Source organism: Physeter macrocephalus, chromosome 6, assembly GCF_002837175.3.
Source record: "Physeter macrocephalus isolate SW-GA chromosome 6, ASM283717v5, whole genome shotgun sequence".
NCBI lineage: Eukaryota > Metazoa > Chordata > Mammalia > Artiodactyla > Physeteridae > Physeter > Physeter macrocephalus.
In genome coordinates, this window is record NC_041219.1 from 1,165,205 (window position 1) to 1,186,800 (window position 21,596).

The 21,596-nt window shown below is 41.0% G+C and overlaps 1 protein-coding gene across 2 annotated transcripts in view; it reads right to left on the bottom strand.

Annotated features, from left to right (window-relative positions):
• Positions 1-4,305: 4,305 nt before the first annotated feature.
• The window catches only part of GNS (glucosamine (N-acetyl)-6-sulfatase), a 53,137-nt gene continuing 35,846 nt past the window's right edge, over positions 4,306-21,596 (bottom strand). The window contains exons 11-14 of one of the 2 annotated variants that reach the window (XM_007115964.2): positions 19,117-19,224; positions 18,009-18,119; positions 16,428-16,588; positions 4,306-7,042 (exon numbers count right to left, since the gene is read on the bottom strand). In XM_007115964.2, coding sequence (XP_007116026.1) covers positions 6,967-7,042; positions 16,428-16,588; positions 18,009-18,119; positions 19,117-19,224 — 456 coding nt within the window. In that variant the 3' untranslated portion in view covers positions 4,306-6,966. The remainder of the gene's footprint in view (positions 7,043-16,427; positions 16,589-18,008; positions 18,120-19,116; positions 19,225-21,596) is intronic. The other variant, XM_055085180.1, reaches the window with a different exon arrangement.

Sequence of the window (21,596 nt, forward strand, 5' to 3'; positions counted from 1 at the left end):
ACCACTGCGCCACCAGGGAAGTCCCTGTTTTTTGTTTGTTTTTTGCTATTAAGTTGTACGTGTTCTTTACGTGTTTGGGATATTAACCCCTTATCATACATGATTTCTAAATAGTTTCTTCTATTCAGTAGGCTGCCCTTTTATTTTGTCATTGTTTTCCTTTGCTATGCAGAAGCATTTTAGTTTGATATCGTCCCACTTGTTTTTGTTGCCTTTGCTTTTGGAGTCAGATCCAAAAAATCACCAAGACTGATGATGTCAAGCAACATACTGCCTATGTTTTCTTCTAGGATTTTTATGGTTTCAGGTTTTACATTCTTTAATCCTTTTTTTTTTTTTTTTTTTTTGCGGTAAGCGGGCCTCTCACTGTTGTGGCCTCTCCCGTTGCGGAGCACAGGCTCCGGACGCGCAGGCTCAGCGGCCATGGCTCACGGGCCCAGCCGCGCCGCAGTATGTGGGATCTTCCCGGACCGGGGCACGAACCCGTGTCCCCTGCATCGGCAGGCAGACTCTCAATCACTGCGCCACCAGGCAAGCCCTCTTTAATCCATTTTGAGTTAATTTTTGTGTATGGTGTAAAATAGTAGTCTAGTTATACTCTTTTGCATGTGGCTGCCAGTTTTCCCAGAACCATTTATTGAAGATACTGTCCTTTCCCTATTGTATATTCTTGGCTTTGTCATAAATTAACCATAAATGCATGAGTTTATTTCTGGGCTCTCTATTCTGTTCCATGGACCATGTGTCTGTTTTTATGCCTATACCATACACTTTTGATTACTGTAGCTTTGTAATATAGTTTAAAATCAGGGAGCATGATGCCTCCAGCTTTGTTGGTCTTTCTTAAGATTGTTTTGGCTATTTGGGGGTCTCTTGTGGTTCCATCCAAATTTTAGGATTGTTTGTTCTATTTCTGTGAAAAATGTCTCTGGAATTTTGATAGGGATTGCATTGAATATGTAGACTGCTTTGGGTAGTATGGACATTTTAACATTAATCTTCCAATCCATAAGCACAGAATATCTTTTCATTTATTTGTGTCTTCTTCAATTTCTTTCATCAGTGTCCTTTAGTTTTCAGTGTGTAGGTTTCTGACCTTCTTGGTTAAACTTATTCCTAGGTATTTTATTCCTTTTTGGAAGGCAGCTATGCTCACCACTAAACCACCAATGCTGCACTGTTTTATTCTTTCTGATGCAGTTATAAATGTAATTAATTTCTTAATTTCTTTTTCTGATAGTTTATTAGTATATAGAAATACAAGATTTTTGTATACTGATGTTGTATCTTGCAGCTATACTGAATTCATTTATTAGTTCTAGCAGTTTTCTTGTGTGGAATCTTTAGGGTTTTCTGTATATGTCATCTGCAAATAGTTACAGTTTTACTTCTTCCTTTCTGATTTGGATTCTTTTTATTTTACTTGCCTAATTGCTCTGGCTAGGATTTCCAATACTATGGTTTTTTCTTTTTTTTCTTTCTTTCTTGACTTTTTATTAGAAAAAATATTTTACGTATAATTTAAAAAAAAATCTTCATTGGAGTATAATTGCTTTACAATGGTGTGTTAGTTTCTGCTTTATAACAAAGTGAATCAGCTATCCAATACTATGTTGAATAAAAGTGACAGTGGGCATCTTTGTCTTATTCCTCATCTTAGAGGAAAGGCTTTCAGCTTTTCACTGTTAGCTGTGGACTTGTCATCTATGACTTTTATGTTGAGGTATGTTTCCTCTGTATGCACTCTGTATGAGTTTTTATCATGAACGTTGAGTTCTGTCAAATGCTTTTTCTGCATCTATTGAGATGATCATGTTTTTTATCCTTCATTTTGTTAATGTGGTATATAGCACATTGATTTGTGGATGTTGAACCACTCTTGCATCCTTGTACTAAATTCCACTTGATCATGGTGTATGAGCCTTTTAATGTATTGTTGAATTCAGTTTGCTAATACCTTGTTAGAGGATTTTTGCCTCTATGTTTATCAGGGATATTGACCTGTAATTTTCTTTTCTTGTGGTGTCCTTGTCTGGTTTTGGTATGAGAGTGATGATGCTGGCCTCATAAACTGAGTTTGGAAGTGTTCCTTCCTCTCCTGTTTTTGGAAGAGTTTGAGAAGGATTGGTATTCCACTCTGAATGCTTGGTAGAATTCACCAGTGAAGCTACCTGGTCCTGGACTTTTGTTTATTGGGAGGCTTTTTGATATTACATTCAATCTCCTTACTAGTGATCAGACTATTCACATTTTCTATTTCTTTATGATTCAGTCTTAGAAGGCTGTGTTTCTAGGAATTTATCCATTTCTTCTGGGTTATCCAATTTGTTGGCATATAATTAGTTGTTCATAGTACTCTCCTATGATCCTTTGTATATCTGTGGTACAGTTGTAATGTCTCCCCTTTCACTTCTGATTTTACTTAATTGAGCCCCTTTTATTCTTGGTGAGTCTAGTTAAGGGTTTGTCAGAGGAGCTGTTTTCACTTTGTTTTTCAAAGTCATGCTGTGGAGCACGACAAGAAGCCACTTGAATGGTAGTGTCAACTCCCCTTCTTAGTCTGAAACTGTGTTTTCCCTGTAAGTACAGATATCAGGGATGAGTTTTCAATCTACACAATGATGTCCTGGGGGTCAGGAAAAGAGTAATTTCCTTTCATAACCCAGCCCACATCCAGGCAGAGTAGGCACTCACTCAGACTTAGATCAGAGAGAGAGCAGAGTTTAATAGACAGATGTCTTCAAAGCCACATCTTTGAAATCTTGACTTTTTTGACTAATGAGCTTTGTGAGCTTGGATAAACTAAGCTGAGGAAAGCAGCTTGTTGGCAGAGCCATTTTTATCACAAATACTAATTACAGCCATTCTATGTATTTCTCTGCCCTTTGAGGACCTATCAATCAATCAGCATCAGTCAGAGGGGCAGGTTGTGAGGATATATAAGATCTCAGGTCTCACCAGCAGAAGGTGGTTATGAAAGCTTCCTCTCAAAGACTAAGATTTAGAACTGTCATCTACTCTGTGGTACTCCTGAAGCCGGCTCCCATGTCCCACATGCAAATCTTCTTATATAGTAATTCCTAGGGCATCAGTAAAGGTCTCTGCACAGTGTGTTCAGCTTGGGGCCTTATATAGTCATCTCTAGGGTATTACTAAAGGTCTCTGCACAGTGTGTTCAGCTTGGGGCCTTATATAGTAATTCCTAGGGCATCAGTAAAGGTCTCTGCACAGTGTGTTCAGCTTGGGGCCTTTAGGTTCTCTGCTCTTGCCGCTACAGACTTCAAGGTACACACGTGACTAGCCCTTTAAACCCATGGCAGGCAGAGAAAGAAGGTGAAACAAATAATCTGTACAGTGTTTGGTTCTACAGGGCAGGGTACAGTCTCAGTGGGAATGGCGGGGGGCTTCAAATTAGAAAAATGGATTTAGTTAGTAAGAGTCTGTACTTACCCTCACTTTGAGTCTAATAAATGTTCTCTTCCTTGGTGGCTTGATACTGTGATAAACTCAATTGTTTTTCTGATAGTAGTCTGGAAACGTTATGGGTATCTTCTAACATCTTGTTTTTCTGCTTGGTCTTCAGAATTTATAAGAGGCGACCTACTAGGTCTGGGGTTGGCAAATTATGCTCTTTTTTTTTGGTAAAGTTTTGTTGGAACATAGCCATGCGTATTCATTTGTGTTGTCTATGGCTACTTTTGTACTGAAGCAGCAGAGTTAAATAGCTGTGATTGATAGAGATATAGCCTGCAAACCTAAAATATTAACTATCCCTTTAAGAAAAAGTCTGTCAACTCCAGTAGGACTTTTACTTCTCATTTAGGGCAATGGATCACATGACTGAACATCAAGGCAAGGCACCTTTGACAGTGAGCTTAGTTTATCTAAAACCTAAAATATTAACTATCCCCTTAAGAAAAAGTCTGTCAACTCCAGTAGGACTTACTTCTCATTTAGGGCAATGGATCACATGACTGAACATCAAGGCAAGGCACCTTTGACAGTGAGCTTAGTTTATCTAATTTAAAGCTGGTCAAGGTAAGTTTTTTTTTTTTTTTTTCTCCGAACTGTAAATGCATAAAGATTTATCAGGAAGGATTTTCTACATGGTGCTCATTCAGGGATACTGGGCAGCAGGGACCACACATATACACGAACGAGGTTTCCAGGTAGGGACTAAGGTACCCAATGCGAAACAGCCCATCTCCAGTACTAGGTGAGTGATTAAAACATTAAACAGTATACAGCAAAGAACATTTTGTCAAAATTACTACTTGTGGACTAAAACAAAGGACACATTCCCACTAGAACAGAAATAAATTTTAATTCATTGAAAAGTGCAGCAGTGAACAGGGTCCTTCAAAGGGCACTTTCTTAGTCAAATGACTGAGATGACACAGAGCCAGGGCAGAATAACTTCTAAGAACAGATGATGCAAACACAGGAATTCACAAGTTCAGTTGGACCTAAGCGGTGGTGAAACAAAAGACCCAAATAGTCCCACCTCGTTCCACTGGTGGATCAGTTTAAATACCCTTTGCTTTTTCTTAATAAGGATCCTGGGACAATTTATCTTCTTTCATTAAAACACTAGTTCTTAGACACAAAAATATAACCTTCCATGGCTATCAATCATTACTATTTTGTACAAAAAAACCCTACTGTTGTTGTCAATTAAAATGTATTTTGCAACAGCACCATTGGTCAAATTCAAAGATACTCAAAAGGCATTCCCTACTTTTTAGTTGTAGGGAATGTTATTTTACTTGAGGGAGAGCTTTGTAATAGGAAATCTTATAAGGCAAAATCTCTATTCTTCCCCAAGACCTCTGTTCATTCCTAATGGTTACAGTTTTCTATTACCAATACATACGGACCTGGTCTTCTTAAAAGGGAAAATAATCAAAATTCAAATCAGTACAATTAAGAGAGAAACAAGGCAAGCCTCTTGCAGTGGGGCCCTTGTACACATCATTCTGAAAAATTCCAGTGCATTTTGTGGTCTGCTAGTCTAGAAACTGAGGTCTCTTTATGAAAGATGATTTTAGTGTAGATCCAGAATGCAACCAGTCCAAGAGAAAAAGTCAAATTGGAGGCCATTCAAAAATTAGGGGTACAAAAAAAGGGCTTCACTGCATTCCCTGCCCTGCCCGCCCCCCAAACAAAAGTCTGATGAGTGGGACAGAAGTACTACCAGCAGCTGATTTGTGTCACTCTTACGACATCATCTGCTTTCAGGAACCAGCATCATAAAACTGAGTAATATGACATCACAGTACAAGACCTGGTAAGAGTTGGTTTCTCTTTATTCCAGAATAACCGTGGTCAACTTCCATTAATGTGGAAGCTGACTGATTAATGTTAAGACTCAAAAGTGTAGAATAAAGCCAATACCCATACTCAACATTGTAGTTTGCTTTTAGTTACAAGATCGTTAGAATTTCTTTTCCTAAAATGGTCACAGCAGAGGTATTCAGTTCACTTGCCCATTTCACCTCTACATACCACCACAGTTACTGGGATTGTATGAGGTAAAGGAATAAACCCAATGGCTATTAACCCAACATGGCTATCTGGAATTGTGATAGAAAAGTTACTTATGGCCATGTCTTACAAAGTGCTTAAAGCTCAAGCTAGGACCTTACATAAAGCTAAAATCACTACTGCCTGAGTTGAACAGGTTATAAACCACAGTTCCTCCTCCTCCCGTGCTGCCACATCACCAATTAACCTTCTTGTGAAGAAAACACAAGAAATGGGATTGGTCTTCGAGCCAAGAGACAGAAATGCAGGTGTTCTAAACAGTGAGGAAATCTCAAGAAGATCGGGTTTCGACAGAGGAATAGTGAATGAGGCCCAAATTACACAAGACTCCAAAAACTCAAGAAGAAGTTTTCTGAAAGGGAAGAAGGTAAGTAGCTGGTACTCTGCATCAACTCTAAGAAATTCTTACATCTTATAACAAATGAACAGAATGTCAGCAATATGCAGAGGGAGTCTCACAACTTCACACGTGGGACTAGAACCCAGGCTCCCTGCTGGACAGGCACTTACTACATACACCCTGATTTATAGCCCTTCAACCTGTCAACCAGAGAGCCCTACCTACAGAAGGCCCTCAGAGAACACAACCTTCACCAACCCTTGGAAGTTCTTCTCTGCTGCGATACTTAACCCACTTTATATTTCAGATCCGAGAAAGGAAAGTATCAAGAGAAGAGACATTCCCCAGGTACCCCTGGTGTTCGCTGGCACTCCATGTGGTTAGCAGCCACTGGAAAGTAGATGTCCATCACCTGCAGTAACTACCTGGAATTAGCCTTTACCAAAAGCTTGCTACTGTTCTATTTCAAGGTAGGACCAGCCCAGAATTCCCAAAAAATGAACAGTTTCATTGATGCGTTTTGAATTTGTGATCCATTGTGACGGATATTATAAACAGTGTATTTCTACTGATCTAAAAACAATGGTATTTGTTCTTAATCAGATGGTTCAGCTCTGATGGTTATTCTTCAAGCCATGTGATATTAGTATTTTTGATAGTGAAGTGTTCAATCTCAAATGCTATGCAGGTCCTCTGATTTTAGGTCAAGCTGTATACCAAAAACCTTGCCCCCCTATAGCATTGCCATTTATCTGAATGGATTTACAAACCTAGACTTTGACCACATGGGGAATAATCAAGAACTGTGGCCCCAGGACAGAAAGGGTTTGGTGAGAACAAAGACCTCAGGAGTATCATCATCAGCTGAATAAAGGGACCAGGGACAGCCACTCCTGACACACAGGCAGAGTTCACAGTTTAACACATTGCACAAGGAAGTCAGCTGATTGGGTTGCTTTTTCAAACAGGACTTAAAGCCAGTCCAGAAACCCTTCCAGGCATGGTCTTGAAGACTAGCTACAGACACCTACTACAATCACTTCTTCAGAAAGAGGCGTGCAAGGGATCCAACCGCAGAGCTGCTACAGATGTTTTGAAAACCTTCGAGTCCTGACACTGCCGTGATTGTTGAACATGAGACGAGGGTCAAACCTATATCTGGGCACAGAAAAAGAAAAAAACAATGTCACATTAACTACAATTAGCCATTGAGTACTTCATTCAGAATATTAACTGGAAAGAATGGCAGGAAGGGATACAAAAGGAACAATTAAGTCACCAGAAGGGGATCTAGTGGGAAAGTCTGTAGTACAAAGCAAGAGTACTTAGTAATTAAGAGCATTTCCATCATAAGTCAGCAGGCACAAAATAATACAGTGGAAGTGGAGAGGAGAGGAGAAACACAAGTAAGGCTAATCGTGAAAGGGGTTAGGAGGAAAGGTTTGAGCTTACTTTTTTGGGGCTGGGGGCAATCCCTCAACTATAAAGCAGCCTGGGGAAGAGTCTAGTCCTTGCTGAAAGCCCTTCCAACATTTTCAAAGCCCTGTCTTCTTTTTCAGATTAGACACACAGACTGTGGTGGGTAAGAACGCAGGTCTGCACCTGACAGGAGCTTGAATCTGGCTCATTATGAACTTAGGTAAAGTCATCGACGCCTCTGGCCACCAACAAAACAGGAAGGCAACTCATGTAAAATACGTGGCACATAAAATCACTTATTTACCACCCATGGGGAAGTAAGAATGAATGCCAGTGGTAACTTGAGTTGAGACCTGGCAGACATGAAGAACACAGACTAGGGATTTCTCTGGTGGTCCAGTGGTTAAGACTCCGAGCTTCCACTGCAGGGGACACAGGTTCCATCCCTGGTTGAGGAACAAAGATCCCGCATGCCTCAGGGCGTGGCCAAAAAAAAGAAAAAACACCCCACAGGCTGGCTGGACTTTGTGTGATCTGGTGGAAATAACATTGTATTTTACTTTTATCTGCTACCTTATGGTAACAGACACTAACTCTTAGTATTATTTTACAACAGGGGTTGGCCAAATTTTTCTGTAAAGGGCCAGATAATAAATATTTTAGGGTTTGTGGGCCACACAGTCTCTGTCCCAACTACTCAACTTTGCTGCTGAAGTGCAAAAGCAGCCCCAGGCAATACATAAATATCTGTGCACTGTATTCCAACTGGTGGTGTCTGGAGTGGGCCTGTGATATCTAGTCTGCCGGCACCCACTCTAGAAGATTCTATCGGCCTGTTTGGTAGGAAAGAATAAGCTATGGCTAAGGAATTTAAAAGAAAGCCAGGTGGAGTTTAAATAGCTCAGGCTAACATCAGCAAGGCCAACATCTAGAATCTTAGTTATACACCTCTAGAAGGTGTGCAAGACAGTTAGTTATGGTTAAAAAAACAAAGCAATTTCATGGAAGAAGTCTTGAGACAGTAAGGTGTTGTTGAGACCATCTGGACTGTGTATGTGACTTAGCCCCGTTAAAGCCTCTATATAAACCTCAAGATTCTGCCAGGTGGGTGCAGAGATCTACTCATCTTGCAGCTGCCCAAGACAAGCCTCTCATACAAGGAAACTCAGGCTTGTTCAATTAAGATAATGCACCAAAGATCAACAGCTGTTTTGAGGATGGAGAGAAGATGGCGGAGGAGAGGGATGTGAGCTCACCTCTTCTCATGAAAACACCAAATTCACAACTAACTGCTGAACAACCATCGACAGAAAAACACTGGAACTTACCAAAACGATATCCTACATCCAAAAACAAAGAAGCCACAAGGAGACAATAGGAGGGGTGCAATCCTGAGAAAATCAAATCCCCTACCTGCTGCGTGGGTGACCCACAAACTGGAAAATAATTATATCTCAAAGGTTCTCCCACAGGAGTGAAAGTTATGAGCCTTGCATCAGGCTCCCCAGCCTGGGGATATGGCATCGGGAGGAGGAGCCCTCAGGGCATTTGGCTTTGAAGGCCAGCGGGGTTAGTTAGACTGGGGCAAAGAGAAACTCCACTCTTGGAGAGTGCACACAAGGTCTTGTGCACACCAGGACCCAGGGGAAAAAGCAGTGACCTCACAGGAGTCTGGGCTTAACCCACCTGCTGGTATTGGAGGGTCTCCTCTGGAGGCGGAGTGGGTGGGTGGGGGGGCGGCTGTGGCTCACTACAGGGACAAAGACACTGGTGGCGGTAGTTCTGGGGAGTACTCATTGGTGTGAGCCCTTCAGGAGGCTGCCATTTTCTCACCAAGACCTGGCCTCACCCAACAGCCTATAGGCTCCGGTGCTGGGATGCCTCAGGCCAAACAACCAACTGGGTGGGAATACAACCCCTCCCCATCAGCAGACAGGCTGCCTAAAGTCTTCCTGAGCCCATAGCTGCTGGCTAAACATACCCCTTGACATGGCCCTGCCCACCAGAGGAACAAGATCCAGCTCCACCCACTGGGCAGGCACCAGTCCCCACCCCGCCCCTCCCAAGCAGGAACCCTGCACAAGCCTCTTAGACTGGCCTCATCCACCAGGGGGCAGCAGCAAAAGCAAGACAAACTACAACCCTGCAGCCTACAGAATGGAAACCACTACCACAAAAAGTTAGACAAAATGAGACAGCAGAGGAATATGTCCTATACGAGGGAACAAGATAAAACCCCAGAAGAACTAAGTGAAATGGAGATAGGTGATCTACCCAAAAAAACAATTCAGGGTAATGATAGTAAAGATGACCCAAGATCTCGGAAAAAGAATGGAGGCACAGATGGAGAAGATAGAAGAAATGTTTAATAAGGAGCTAGAAGAGCTAAAGAACAAACAAACAGATGAACAATACAAAAACTGAAATGAATAATACACCAGAAAGAATCAGTAACAGAATAAATGAGGCAGAACAACAGATAAGTGAGCTGGAAGACAAAATGGTGTAAATCACTGCCACAGAACAGAAGAAAAAAGAATGGAAAGAAATGAGAACAGTCTGAGACCTCTGGGACAACATTAAATGCACCGCATTATAGGGGTCCCAGAAGGAGAAGAGGGAAAGGGCCTGAGAAAATATCTGAAGAGATACTAGCTGAAAACTTCCCTAAAATGGGAAAGGAAACAATCACCCAAGTCCAGGGAGTGCAGAGAGTCCCAGGCAGGATAAACCCAAGGAGGAACACACCAAGACACATATTAATCATACTGACAAAAATTAAAGACAATGAAAAAATATTAAAAGCAGCAAGAGAAAAGCAACACATAACATACAACAGAATCCCCATAAGGTTATCAGCTGATTTCTCAGCAGAAACTCTGCAGGCCAGAAGGGAGTGGCACAATATATTAAAGTGATGAAAGGGAAGAACCTACAACCAAGATTACGCTACCCAGCAAGGCTCTCATTCAGAGTTGACAGAGAAATCAAAAGCTTTACAGACAAGCAAAAGCTAAGAGAATTCAGCATTACCAACCAATGTTAAAGGAACTTCTCTAGGCAGGGGAAAAAAAAAAAGGCCACAACTAGAAAATTAAGAATGAGAAAGCTCACTGGTAAAGGCAAACATACAGTAAAGGTAGGAAATCATCCACACACAAATATGATATCACAACCAGCAAGTGTGAGAAGAAAAGAGTACAAATCCAGGATATTGGAAATGCATTTGAAATTAAAAGACCAGCAAATTAAAATAATCTTGTATATATATATACAGACTGCTATATCAAAACCTCATGGTAAATGCAAAATGAAAATCTACAGCAGATACACACACACAAAAAAGAAAAAGGAATCCAAACACAACAATAAAAAGTCGGGCATCAAATGAGAAGAGAACAAAAGAGGAAGGGGAGAAAAAAGACCTGCAAAAGCAAATCCAAAACAATTAACAAAATGGCAATAAGAACATACATATTGATAATTACCTGAAATGAAAACGAATTAAATGCTCCAACCAAAAGACACAGACTGGCTGAATGGCTATGAAAATAAGACCCATATATATGCTGTCTACAAAAGACCCACTTCAGATCTATGGACACATATAGACAAAGTGAGGGGATGGAAAAAGGTACTCCATACAAATGGGAATCAGAAGAAAGCTGGAGTGGCAATACTCATATCAGACAAAACAGACTTTAAAATAACACCCCACTTTCATCAATGGACAGATCATCCAGACAGAAAATCAATAAGGGAACACAGGGCCTTACATGACACATTAGACCAGATGCACTTAATTGGTATTTATAGAGCATTCCATCCAAAAGCAGCATAATATACATTCTTTTCAAGTGCACATGGAACATTCTCCAGCACTTATTACATGCTGGGCCACAAAGAGAGCTTCAATAAATTTAAGAAAATTGAAATCATATCAAGCATCTTTTCCATCCACAACATTATGAGATTAGAAATCAACTACAAGAGAAAAACTGTAAAAAGCACAAACACGTGGAAGCTAAACAAAATGCTACTGAACATCCAATGGATCAGTGAAGAAATCAAAGAGGAAATCAAAAAATACCTAGAGACAAATGAAAACGAAAGCACAACGATCCAAAACCTATGGCATGCAGCAGAAGCAGTTCTAAGAGGGAGTTCATAGCAATACAAGCTTACCTAAGGAAACAAGAAAAATCTCAAACATCCTAACCTTACACCTAAAGCAACTAGAGAAAGAAAAACAAACAAAACCCAAAGTTAGTAGAAGGAAAGAAATCACAAAGATCAGAGCAGAAATAAATGAAATAGAGATGAAGAAAACAATAGAAAAGATCAATGAAATGAAACTAAAATCTGGTTCTTTGAAATGATAAACAAAACTGATAAACCTTTAGCCAGACTCATCAAGAAAAAAAGGGAGAGGGCTCAAATCAATAAAATTAGAAATGAAAAAGGAGAAGTTGCAGCCGACACCACAGAAATACAAAGGATCATAAGAGACTACTACAAGCAACTATATGCCAATAAAATGAACAACCTGCAAGAAATGGACAAATTCTTAGAAAGGTACAAGACTGAACCAGGAAGAAACAGAAAATATGAACAGACCAATCACAAAGTACTGAAATTGAAACTGTGATTAAAAAATTCCCAATGAACAAAAGTCCAGGACCAGATGACTTCACAGGCAAATTCTATCAAATATCTAGAGAAGAGTTAACAGCTATCCTTTTGAAACTATTCCATTGAAACTATTCTCCAAAACTGCAGAGGAAGGAACACTCCCAAACTTACTCTATGAGGCCACCATTACCTTGATACCAAAATCAGACAAAGATACCACAAAAAATGAAAATTACAGGCCAATATCACTGATGAACATAGATGCAAAATCCTCAACAAAATACTAGCAAACGGAATCCAAAAATACATTAAAAGGATCATACACCATGATCAAGTAGGATTTATCTCAGGGATGCAAGGATTTTTCAATATCTGCAAATCAGTCAGTGTGATACACCACGTTAACAAATTGAAGAATAAAAATCATATTTTCATCTCAATAGATACAGAAAAGCTTTTGACAAAATTCAATACCCATTTATGATAAAAACTCTCCAGAAAGTGGGCCTAGAGGGAACCTACCTCAACATAATAAAGGCCAATGCCTACATTGTTAGGCCTACACCTAACATCATACTCAATGGTGAAAAGCTGAAAGCATTTCCTCTAAGATCAGGAACAAGACAAGGATGTCCACTTTCTCCATTTTTATTCAACATAGTTTTGGAAGTCCTAGCCACAGCCATCAGAGAAGAAAAAGAAACAAAAGGAATCCAAATGGGAACAGAAGAAATAAAATTGTCACTGTTTGCAGATGACATGACACTATACATAGAAAATCCTAGAGATGCTACTAGTAAATGACTAGAGCTCATCAATGAATTTGGTAAAGTTGCAAGATACAAAATTAATACGCAGAAATCTGTTGCATTTCTATACACTGACAATGAAAGATCAGAAAGAGAAATTAAAGAAACAATCCCATTTACCGTCACATCAAAAAGAATAAAATACCTAGGAATAAACCTACCTAAGGAGTCAAAAGACCTGTACTCTGAAAACTATAAGATGCTGATGAAAGAAATCAAAGATGAGATAAACAGATGGAAAGATATACCATGTTCTTGGACTGGAAGAGTCCATACTGTCAAATGACTGTACTACCCAAAGCGATGTACAGATTCAATGCAATCCCTATCAAATTACCAATGGCATTTTTCACAGAACCAGAACAAAAACATTTTAAATTTGTATGGAGACACAAAAGACCCTGAATAGCCAAAGCCATCCTGAGAAAGAAAAACAGAGCTGGAGGAATCAGGCTCCCTGACTTCAGACTATACTACAAAGCTGTCATCAAAACAGTATGGTACTGGCACAAAAACAGAAATATTGATCAATGGAACAGGGTAGAAAGCCCAGAGATAAACCCACGCACATATGGTTGCCTTATCTTTGATAAAGGAGGCAAGAATATACAATGGAGAAAAGATAGTCTCTTCAATAAGTGGTGCTGGGAAAACTGGACAGCTACATGTAAAAGAATGAAATTAGAACACTCCCTAACACCATACACAAAAATAAACTCAAAATGGATTAAAGACCTAAATGTAAGGCCAGACACTATAAAACTCTTAGAGGAAAACATAGGCAGAACACTCTTTGACATAAATCACAGCAACATCTTTTTTGATCCATCTCCTAGAGTCATGGAAATAAAAACAAATGTGAACCAAGGAAACCATAAACAAAACGAAAAGATAACTCACAGAATGAGAAAAAATATTTGAAAACAATGTGACTGACAAGGGATTAATCTCCAAAATTTACAAACAGCTCAAGCAGCTCAATATTAAAAAAACAACCCAATCCAAAAATGGGCAAATCTAAATAGACATTTCTCCAAAGAAGACATAAAGATGGCCAATAAGCACATAAAAACATGCTCAACATCACAAATTATTAGAGAAATGCAAATCAAAACTGTAATGAGGTATCACCTCACACCAGTCAGAATGGCCATTATCAAAAAGTCTACAAACAATAAATGCTTGGAGAGCCTGTGGAGAAAAGGGAACCCTCCTAAACTGTTGGTGAGAATGTAAATTGGTACAACCACTATGGAGCACAGTATGGAAGTTCCTTAAAATACTAAAAATAGAGCTACCCTATGATCCTGCAATCCCACTCCTGGGCATATATCTGAGAAAACCATAATTTGAAAAGATACATGCACCCCAATGTTCACTGCAGCACTTTTTACAATAGCCAAAACGTGGAAGCAACCTAAGTGTGCATCAACAGATGAATGGATAAAGAAGATGTGGTACATATATACAATGGAATATTACTCAGCCATGAAAAAGAATGAAATAATACCATCTGTAGCAAGATGGATGGACCTGGAGATTATCATACTAAGTGAAGTAAGTCAGACAGAGAAAGACAAATATCATATGATATCGCTTATATGTGGAATCTAAAAAAAAAAAGATACAAATGAACTTATTTACAAAACAGAAATAGACTCACAGACTTAGAAAACAAACTTATGGTTATCAAAAGGGAAAGGTGGGGGGAGGGATAAATTGGGAGTTTGGGATTGACATATACACACTACTATATTTAAAGTACATAACCAACAAGGACCTACTTACACAGGGAACTCTACTCAATATTCTGTAATAACCTAAATGGGAAAAGAATTCGAAAAAGACAGATATATGTATATATAGCTGTGTCACTTTGCTGTACACCTGAAACTAACAAAGCACGTAAATCAACTATACTCCAATATAAAATAAAAATTAAAAACAAAAAAAAAAACCTTGCTAAATCAGTTCCAAACGGTTGACCTTTGGGCAAATCACAACTCCAAGCACTATTTCCTCATGTGAAATTTACCTGTTTGGGCTCTAAGGGCTATAGGGTAATTCTATGGTTGAGTCCTTCTAACACTTAACGGGGCTGCTGCATCTGACCTTCTGTGGCCCAACATTACAGTCCAAGATGTCCAAGTCTCATGACCCTCTATGCAAGATTTAGTTAGATGCTGGCTTTAAATTCCTAGAGTCAGTCAGCGACTGCTATAGACATCTAACTTTATTTAGTTTGGTAAAACATTCTGAGCAAAGTAGCTGTTAGAAACTGCAAAATCAGCATGTGTCAATTAGAAGTCTAGTGCTTCTATCTTAGAGAATGAACTTCCTATTTCAAGGAACTGCCACCAAATGAGGATCCATTTCACTAACTTGGAGGAAAGATTAAAGCTGGGTAGTCAGAATGCTTGATCAGTTACTAATTACACATTAACAAGATTATCCATATGAAAGTTAATTAGCTTAAATGATATAAAATGATAAATATTGTCTTTTTACATTGTTACCTTTAGTTTGCTGGCATCTATGTCTCTTTGGCTCTATATACACTATTTAAAGCAAAAGTACTATATTTCTTTAATAAATAGTCTACAATCCCCTTTCTCTACTCATTCACATACATTCCTCACTGATTTGGACTGAAGATACCACTTTCACATGAAGGTAGCTAAATAATTTACTAGTTTCCATCAGCTTAGGACATCATTCTTCCCTCTCTCCTACGATCAGAGTATAAGAACTGAAATAATCCTTTCCCAATGAAAGTCTGATTTTGAATTTTATAATCTTCAAGCAAAAAATGACAGGCTTGGGCTTCCCTGGTGGCGCAGTGGTTGAGAATCCGCCTGCCGATGCAGGGGACATGGGTTTGTGCCCCGGTCCGGGAAGATCCCACATGCCGCAGAGCGGCTGGGCCCCGTGAGCCATGGCCGCTGAGCCTGCGCGTCCGGAGCCTGTGCTCCGCAACGGGAGAGGCCACAGCAGTGAGAGGCCCTCGTACCGCAAAAAAATAAAATAAAATAAAATAAAAAATGATAGGCTTCTCGCCACACACAGCTCAAATGTATGGTGTGCTGACAGCCATGTTACTGATGAAAAGTTACTGTTTAAGAGGAATGAGAGTAGGAGGAACAGAGCTGACTTAGGAGGTGAGCGTTAAATATCTTTCCAACCTTCATATATTACAGCGGGCTTATTTATTTTGACACTTGAGAGTTCATACTTTCTATTTCATTGTGTGTATTTAATATATTAAATTTACTGGCAAGTATTCAAGTTTCTGTAATTGGGGCTTCTGAGAAATGAAATGAAAGCATATGCTCTCAGAAGCACTAGGGAACAGGGTAGCCCTGGGTCAGCTTACACTAAAGCAACCCCAGATGTCACCAGTGCAATCAAGTGGTACCATGACAAGAATCACAGGGAGGAAGAGCCCCGTGTAGTACGGGCAGGGCTGTGCCTCCAGCTATAGCACCAACTGGCTGTGAAGAGCAGCTCATTTTCCCAGCACAACTGGCTGCTGCGCTGGGACACAGTATTCCCCTTGTACTGCAGAATAGAGAGAAACAGCTCAGCTCAGAGCAAGGAGGACCCATCAGGCTCCCTGTGCCTTCAAGAATGGCAGGACTGCTGGAGACCACTGAACAAAGTTTCTGAGGACAATGCAAACTTACCCAGGGTCAAAGACCCCCGGAGTGCGGCAGGTTGGTCCAGAACAGGACTGTAACATCATTAGCCGATAGTTCATCTTTCCTAAAAGCTCTGGGTCTATACTTTTAGCAATGTTATTGATTTGGTGTGGGTCTGCAGTCAGGTTATAGACTTCTACAAACACCTAAAGGAAATGAAAAGATGGAGGCAAGAAAAAAGCAAGGGTTACATTTGAAGAAATACTCACGTGAGTTACTTCTAAATGGGAATGGAGGAGGCAGATTAAAGACCAAGGCCCAGGAGAATATTATCCAGTCTCAAGATTCTCAGAAAGCCCAAGGGTATAGAGGAGACAATGGAGCATCTGTTCTGGGGGTTGAATTGCTTTGGGTCTATGGCCCACATGCTGGAAAGGGGCCTCCAGGATTCCTGTGCCTTCAGGCAGTCAGGAGGGGAGAAAGGAAGAAGCTTATTACCTTCTGTACTTAAAGCAGAGAACCAAAGGCAGGACCCTCAAATGGCAAGGGCTCAGAAACTATACTTAGTAATGAGGTTACTGAGTGAGAGCTGACATTTGAAGTTTATCTTTGCCTTACAATTGTGAAGATTCAAATGAGAACAGATACGAAAGTACTCTAACCTGTGTTATAAAAATGTTAAGTTTTCCTATTTTAAAAAGCAGTTTTGGATAAATAACACCGATTGAGGAAAGATACAATATTATTTCTAAAATTAGACACATCTGATATCACTATTTCCACCTAATCTGTACTTTGTTCTCCAAACTGGAGTTAGTGATAGGCTAAGAAGATGTACTGTAGATAAATTTTGCCGATAAAGGCTTCAAGTAGCTGCCCTCGGACTATCACTTTTAAAGCGGAAGGAACCGAGTTTGAGGGAAGCTCTCTTGCTTGTTGTCCGAAGCGCTCAGAAGCTACAAATAAATATTGAGCAAGTCAATTTCTGAGAAACACGATGAGCACCGGCTCCATATGGCAAGATGTGGGCTGCCAGATGGGGTCGGTGTGCACTCGCTGATAACGCTGATAAACAGTAAGAAACCACACGGGACGGCAGTCAGTGTGATCCTTCGGATAATCCGCGCTGATCCGGGCTGGCTAAAAGCCACCTTCCTCCAAGGATGCTGCCTTTAACCTGCTAATCTATTTGATCAGCACTGTACTACACTGTGGTGGCGACAGAAGGGTCTGAACCAAGCTGGTTGCCAAGAAACATTCTAAGAGAGGCCCCAACTCCTTTCATCTCCATAGAAGTTGAGGCATCTTACCTTCACCCCAAACTATCAGGGAAGCAAACAGACCAGGCATGTAGCATCCTGAAAAAGTGAACTGCGTGCATTTAAAGTGTACGTGTGGGTGATGGTGGGAGTGGAGAAAACCCCACCCAGCAAGGTGAGTTAGAGAAGTCAAGTATGGCCTTGTGCAATCCTATTTCCTTAACTGATGGAAACCCAAGGGCAAGTACAGATTAGAAACCCATCCTCCCCAGGAAGCATCCTTGGAATTGTTCTTCTGCCACGAAGTTCAGCCAACAGAGCCCTGGCAGTAGACACAAGGGGTGGGGGAGGCAGCAGGCCCTCTTACCTCCTGGTCATCAAACTCGCAATACTGTAAATTCCACATTTCTGACATGGTCCTCACACAGGCATACGTGTTGTTATATGCATCTTCACACACACAGTCTGGGAAACATTGCTGTAGGGACATTTAAAAACTTAACTGAAGAGCATTCTTCTATAGTAACGAATGCGACTTGCTTTACCACGGTGGCCAGGTTGGCTCAAGCCAGACATACAACTGGACAGAAGTGAGGAAGCCTTTCACAGAGAAGTAAATCAAAAATAGATATGAGGCTTTGTTCCTTACTGAGGGCTGACTGGATTAAGGAACATGGGGTGTGGCTGTTTTGTTTGCAGACTGTTGCCATCCCTGCCTGTGACTCTCCTGACAAGAATTAGCTATAATGAACACCTGTAAAACGTATGGGATGGTAAGGAGAAGAAATCAATACAAGGATGAGTCACTACGAAGGTATATTAGGATCTTTCATCCTAAAGGGTTGGAGAAGAAGGCTAAAATGAGCTTTGTGGAAAGATCTGTAAGTAAGTTGTTTATGAGTGCTCTTATCACCAAATAGGACTTAGTTCTTATTCCATCCTATCTTCCATACCATCTTTTGGTTGGTTCTTTACTATATTGTAACACTCTGGTGTTCGGCTTCCATTTGGAGTTGACTCTCCTATTTCCCATTCTCTAAAGAGGGGCTGATGTCACTGTTACCACCTGAACGACCAGCCTGGCTGCCACCAAATCAAGACGCTCGCCATGGCATGGTTACAGGTGGAAACCCCATCTCTCTGTTGGATGCCACTGATAACATCCCTAATTAAAAATGGTACCGCGATTGGGAAGGGAGGAAAAAGAGGAGGGGGTACTAATAAGGTAAGAAGATAAGCAGATATGTGAACTTGTTCCGAAAACTGGAAGAATTCGAAGTGCACCTTCTGACAACTGGTGGGAAGCATAATTTTTCAGGATTATTTTTACCTCTATCTCCTGATCTCCCAGAGTCAAGTGATAAAGTGACAGGAGGAGAACTCAGATGAAGAGTTTCAGCACTTGGCACATCTAAACCAATGCCATACTGTGCTGTCAGTGAGAAAGCTACTAAGCCAACTCGGGCTACACTCACGGACACTCCAGGACTCAGGGAAGGACATGTTGGGTCAGTGACGTTTCGGCCTTCTCCTTGATATTCCACCAAGACATCCGATCGCCAAGTCAGATTACTGGCTCCTTTCTAGAAGGAAGAGCAAAAGTGGTTTCTGTGAGGCACATAGACTGTGATAAAGATGTCATTCATTAATAATGTTATTCATTCTACTGCTGAAGGGGACTTGGGAGTCAAAACAGATTGGACTGTTCGTTCAGTAACTGAAGGGAATGACTAAAACAGAGACTTTTGAAGGCTACCGAGTATCATGTCTGGTATTTATAGAGTCCTCACAAGTGATGTGAATTGCTTTGAGCATTTAATAGTTATCTCCCAAGACTACTTCTTGTGAAGCAGGTCAGGAGCTAAGCAAGAATCAAAGTCACGGGGCAAGGTGCTGAAGGTTCCGATCAGAATAAACAATACTGTCTGCAAACCCTGTAAGAACTCTTCTAAGCTTATACTGAGAAATTCAACAGGGCTGGTGTGCTAAGGACTGTATTAGGGTTGAAGTACTTCTGGATGGTCAGAATGAAGATACCATACATATATAAACTCATTTACTTTTTGCTGCCCATCAGCGGAGCAGAAGGAAAGAAGCAGCAGCATTTGCAATGGGAAAGTTTAAGACAGGTACACAAATGGTGAAAGGAGGAAGGATCTAGGAGTAAGAGGGAGTTTGGGATCAAAAGAACCACATGAGCACACAGGACGGAAGCAGAACACCTGGTGGTACGGGTTCCTGATATCCAGCTTTCAGACAAGGAAGCAGTGGCCAAGGTAGGTGGAGAGGCAGGCTGGTACCAAACAGAAAAAGGTCCTGATAGCAGGCCGCCCACTTGTTCTACAAAGAACAGCAGGTGATGCGAAGCTACGGAAAGGAGGGGTGGGGAAGGGGGTTTGAGCAGGGAAGTAACACAGTTAAGGCTGTGCTTTAGAAAAGTCAGCCCAGCAGCCGCAGAATCTGGAGATGGAGTGAAGACAGATGGGGAGGCCAGGTTAGAAGGGGCTCTTTAAAATGGTCTACAGCCTTAATAGTCAGACTGGTTGTGGTCTATCAGCAACACCTGGCGGGGCTTGTTAGACATGCACAATCTTAGGCCCTGCTTTAGCCTTAACGAGCCAGAGTCTGCATTTTAATAAAATCCTCTGGTGACTCATATGCACTGTGAAATTCGAGAAGCACTGCTCCAAAACAATGGTGCTCAAAATGTGCCCCCAGGAGGATCAGTATCTGCTGGGAATGTGTTACAAACACAAATTCTTAATTGCCATGGGGGTGGGGAGTAATCTACATTTGAACCAGCCCCAAAGGCACTGCTGATGAATGCTAGTTTGAGAACCACTGCTCTAAGGACCCGAGTGGACCTATTTAGCCTGGTGTCCACAGTGGAGAACGGGTGATGGCCTGCACAAGGCCGTGGAATGCCACAGCTGCCTGGAAAGGGAGAGTCAGAGAAGAACGTATTTCCTAATCACTATTCTATGATGAAACCCGAACAATCCTGTGCCGATGAAGGTCTCAGGAACTGTAAGTCACAGGAGACCTCAGAAGCTGCCACTCCCCTGTAAGAAACCATTCTGCCAACCCCGAGCCACAGAAGCTGGGGGTCAAGGGAAAAGCTTATCTGTCAGATTTGAGTGGACCTCAAAACCCCACACTTAAATGTCAAAGTATGTAGGGGTAAAAAGTGTGCCTGGGAGATCTAGAGCGAGGCCTCTAACTTGGCTGCAAATTAAAACCACTGGGGGAGACTTGAACATCCCAAGGGTCAGGTGTCACATCTTGGGCCAATTAATCAGGCTCGCTGGGGCTGGGACCCAGGTGTTAGTATTTTAGTTTCCCAGGTGATACTAATGTGCCACCAAGTTTAAGACTGATGGTCAGGAGGGGTCATGGTCTGTGGCTTTATAGTCTCTGTTGCAACTATTCAATTCTGCTGTTGTAGCAGGAAAGTAGGCCAATCAATACATACATGGAGAAGCATGGCTGTGTTCTGATACACCTTCATTTACAAAAACTGGGGGTGGGCTTGACTTGGCCCACAGGGGTCTGCCCATCCCTGGTCTATAGCAGCCCTATCCAGCAGAACTTTCTGACTCAAATGTTCTATAGCTGTTGCCCAATACAATGGCTTCTGAGCAACTGATACGTGGCTAGTGCCACTGAGCAACTGAATTTTTCATTTTATTCTAGTTAATTTAACTAGTCTCATGTGGCTAGTAGCTGCCATATTAGGGAAGAGCTAGAGGTATAACAGCCACAAACTGCTCTGCAGCCCTAATACATCAGAGGTTTCAATGGACCAACCTCCAAAACAAAACAAGGCAAAGAGCCATGTCCTAAGTGGCATTTCCAAAACTTTGCAGAGAAATTAACTATGAAATAACATAATGATTTTAGCCCTGTAGTGAAGGTTTTTTTCCTAATTAGAAATAAATAAGGTATACAGTATAAG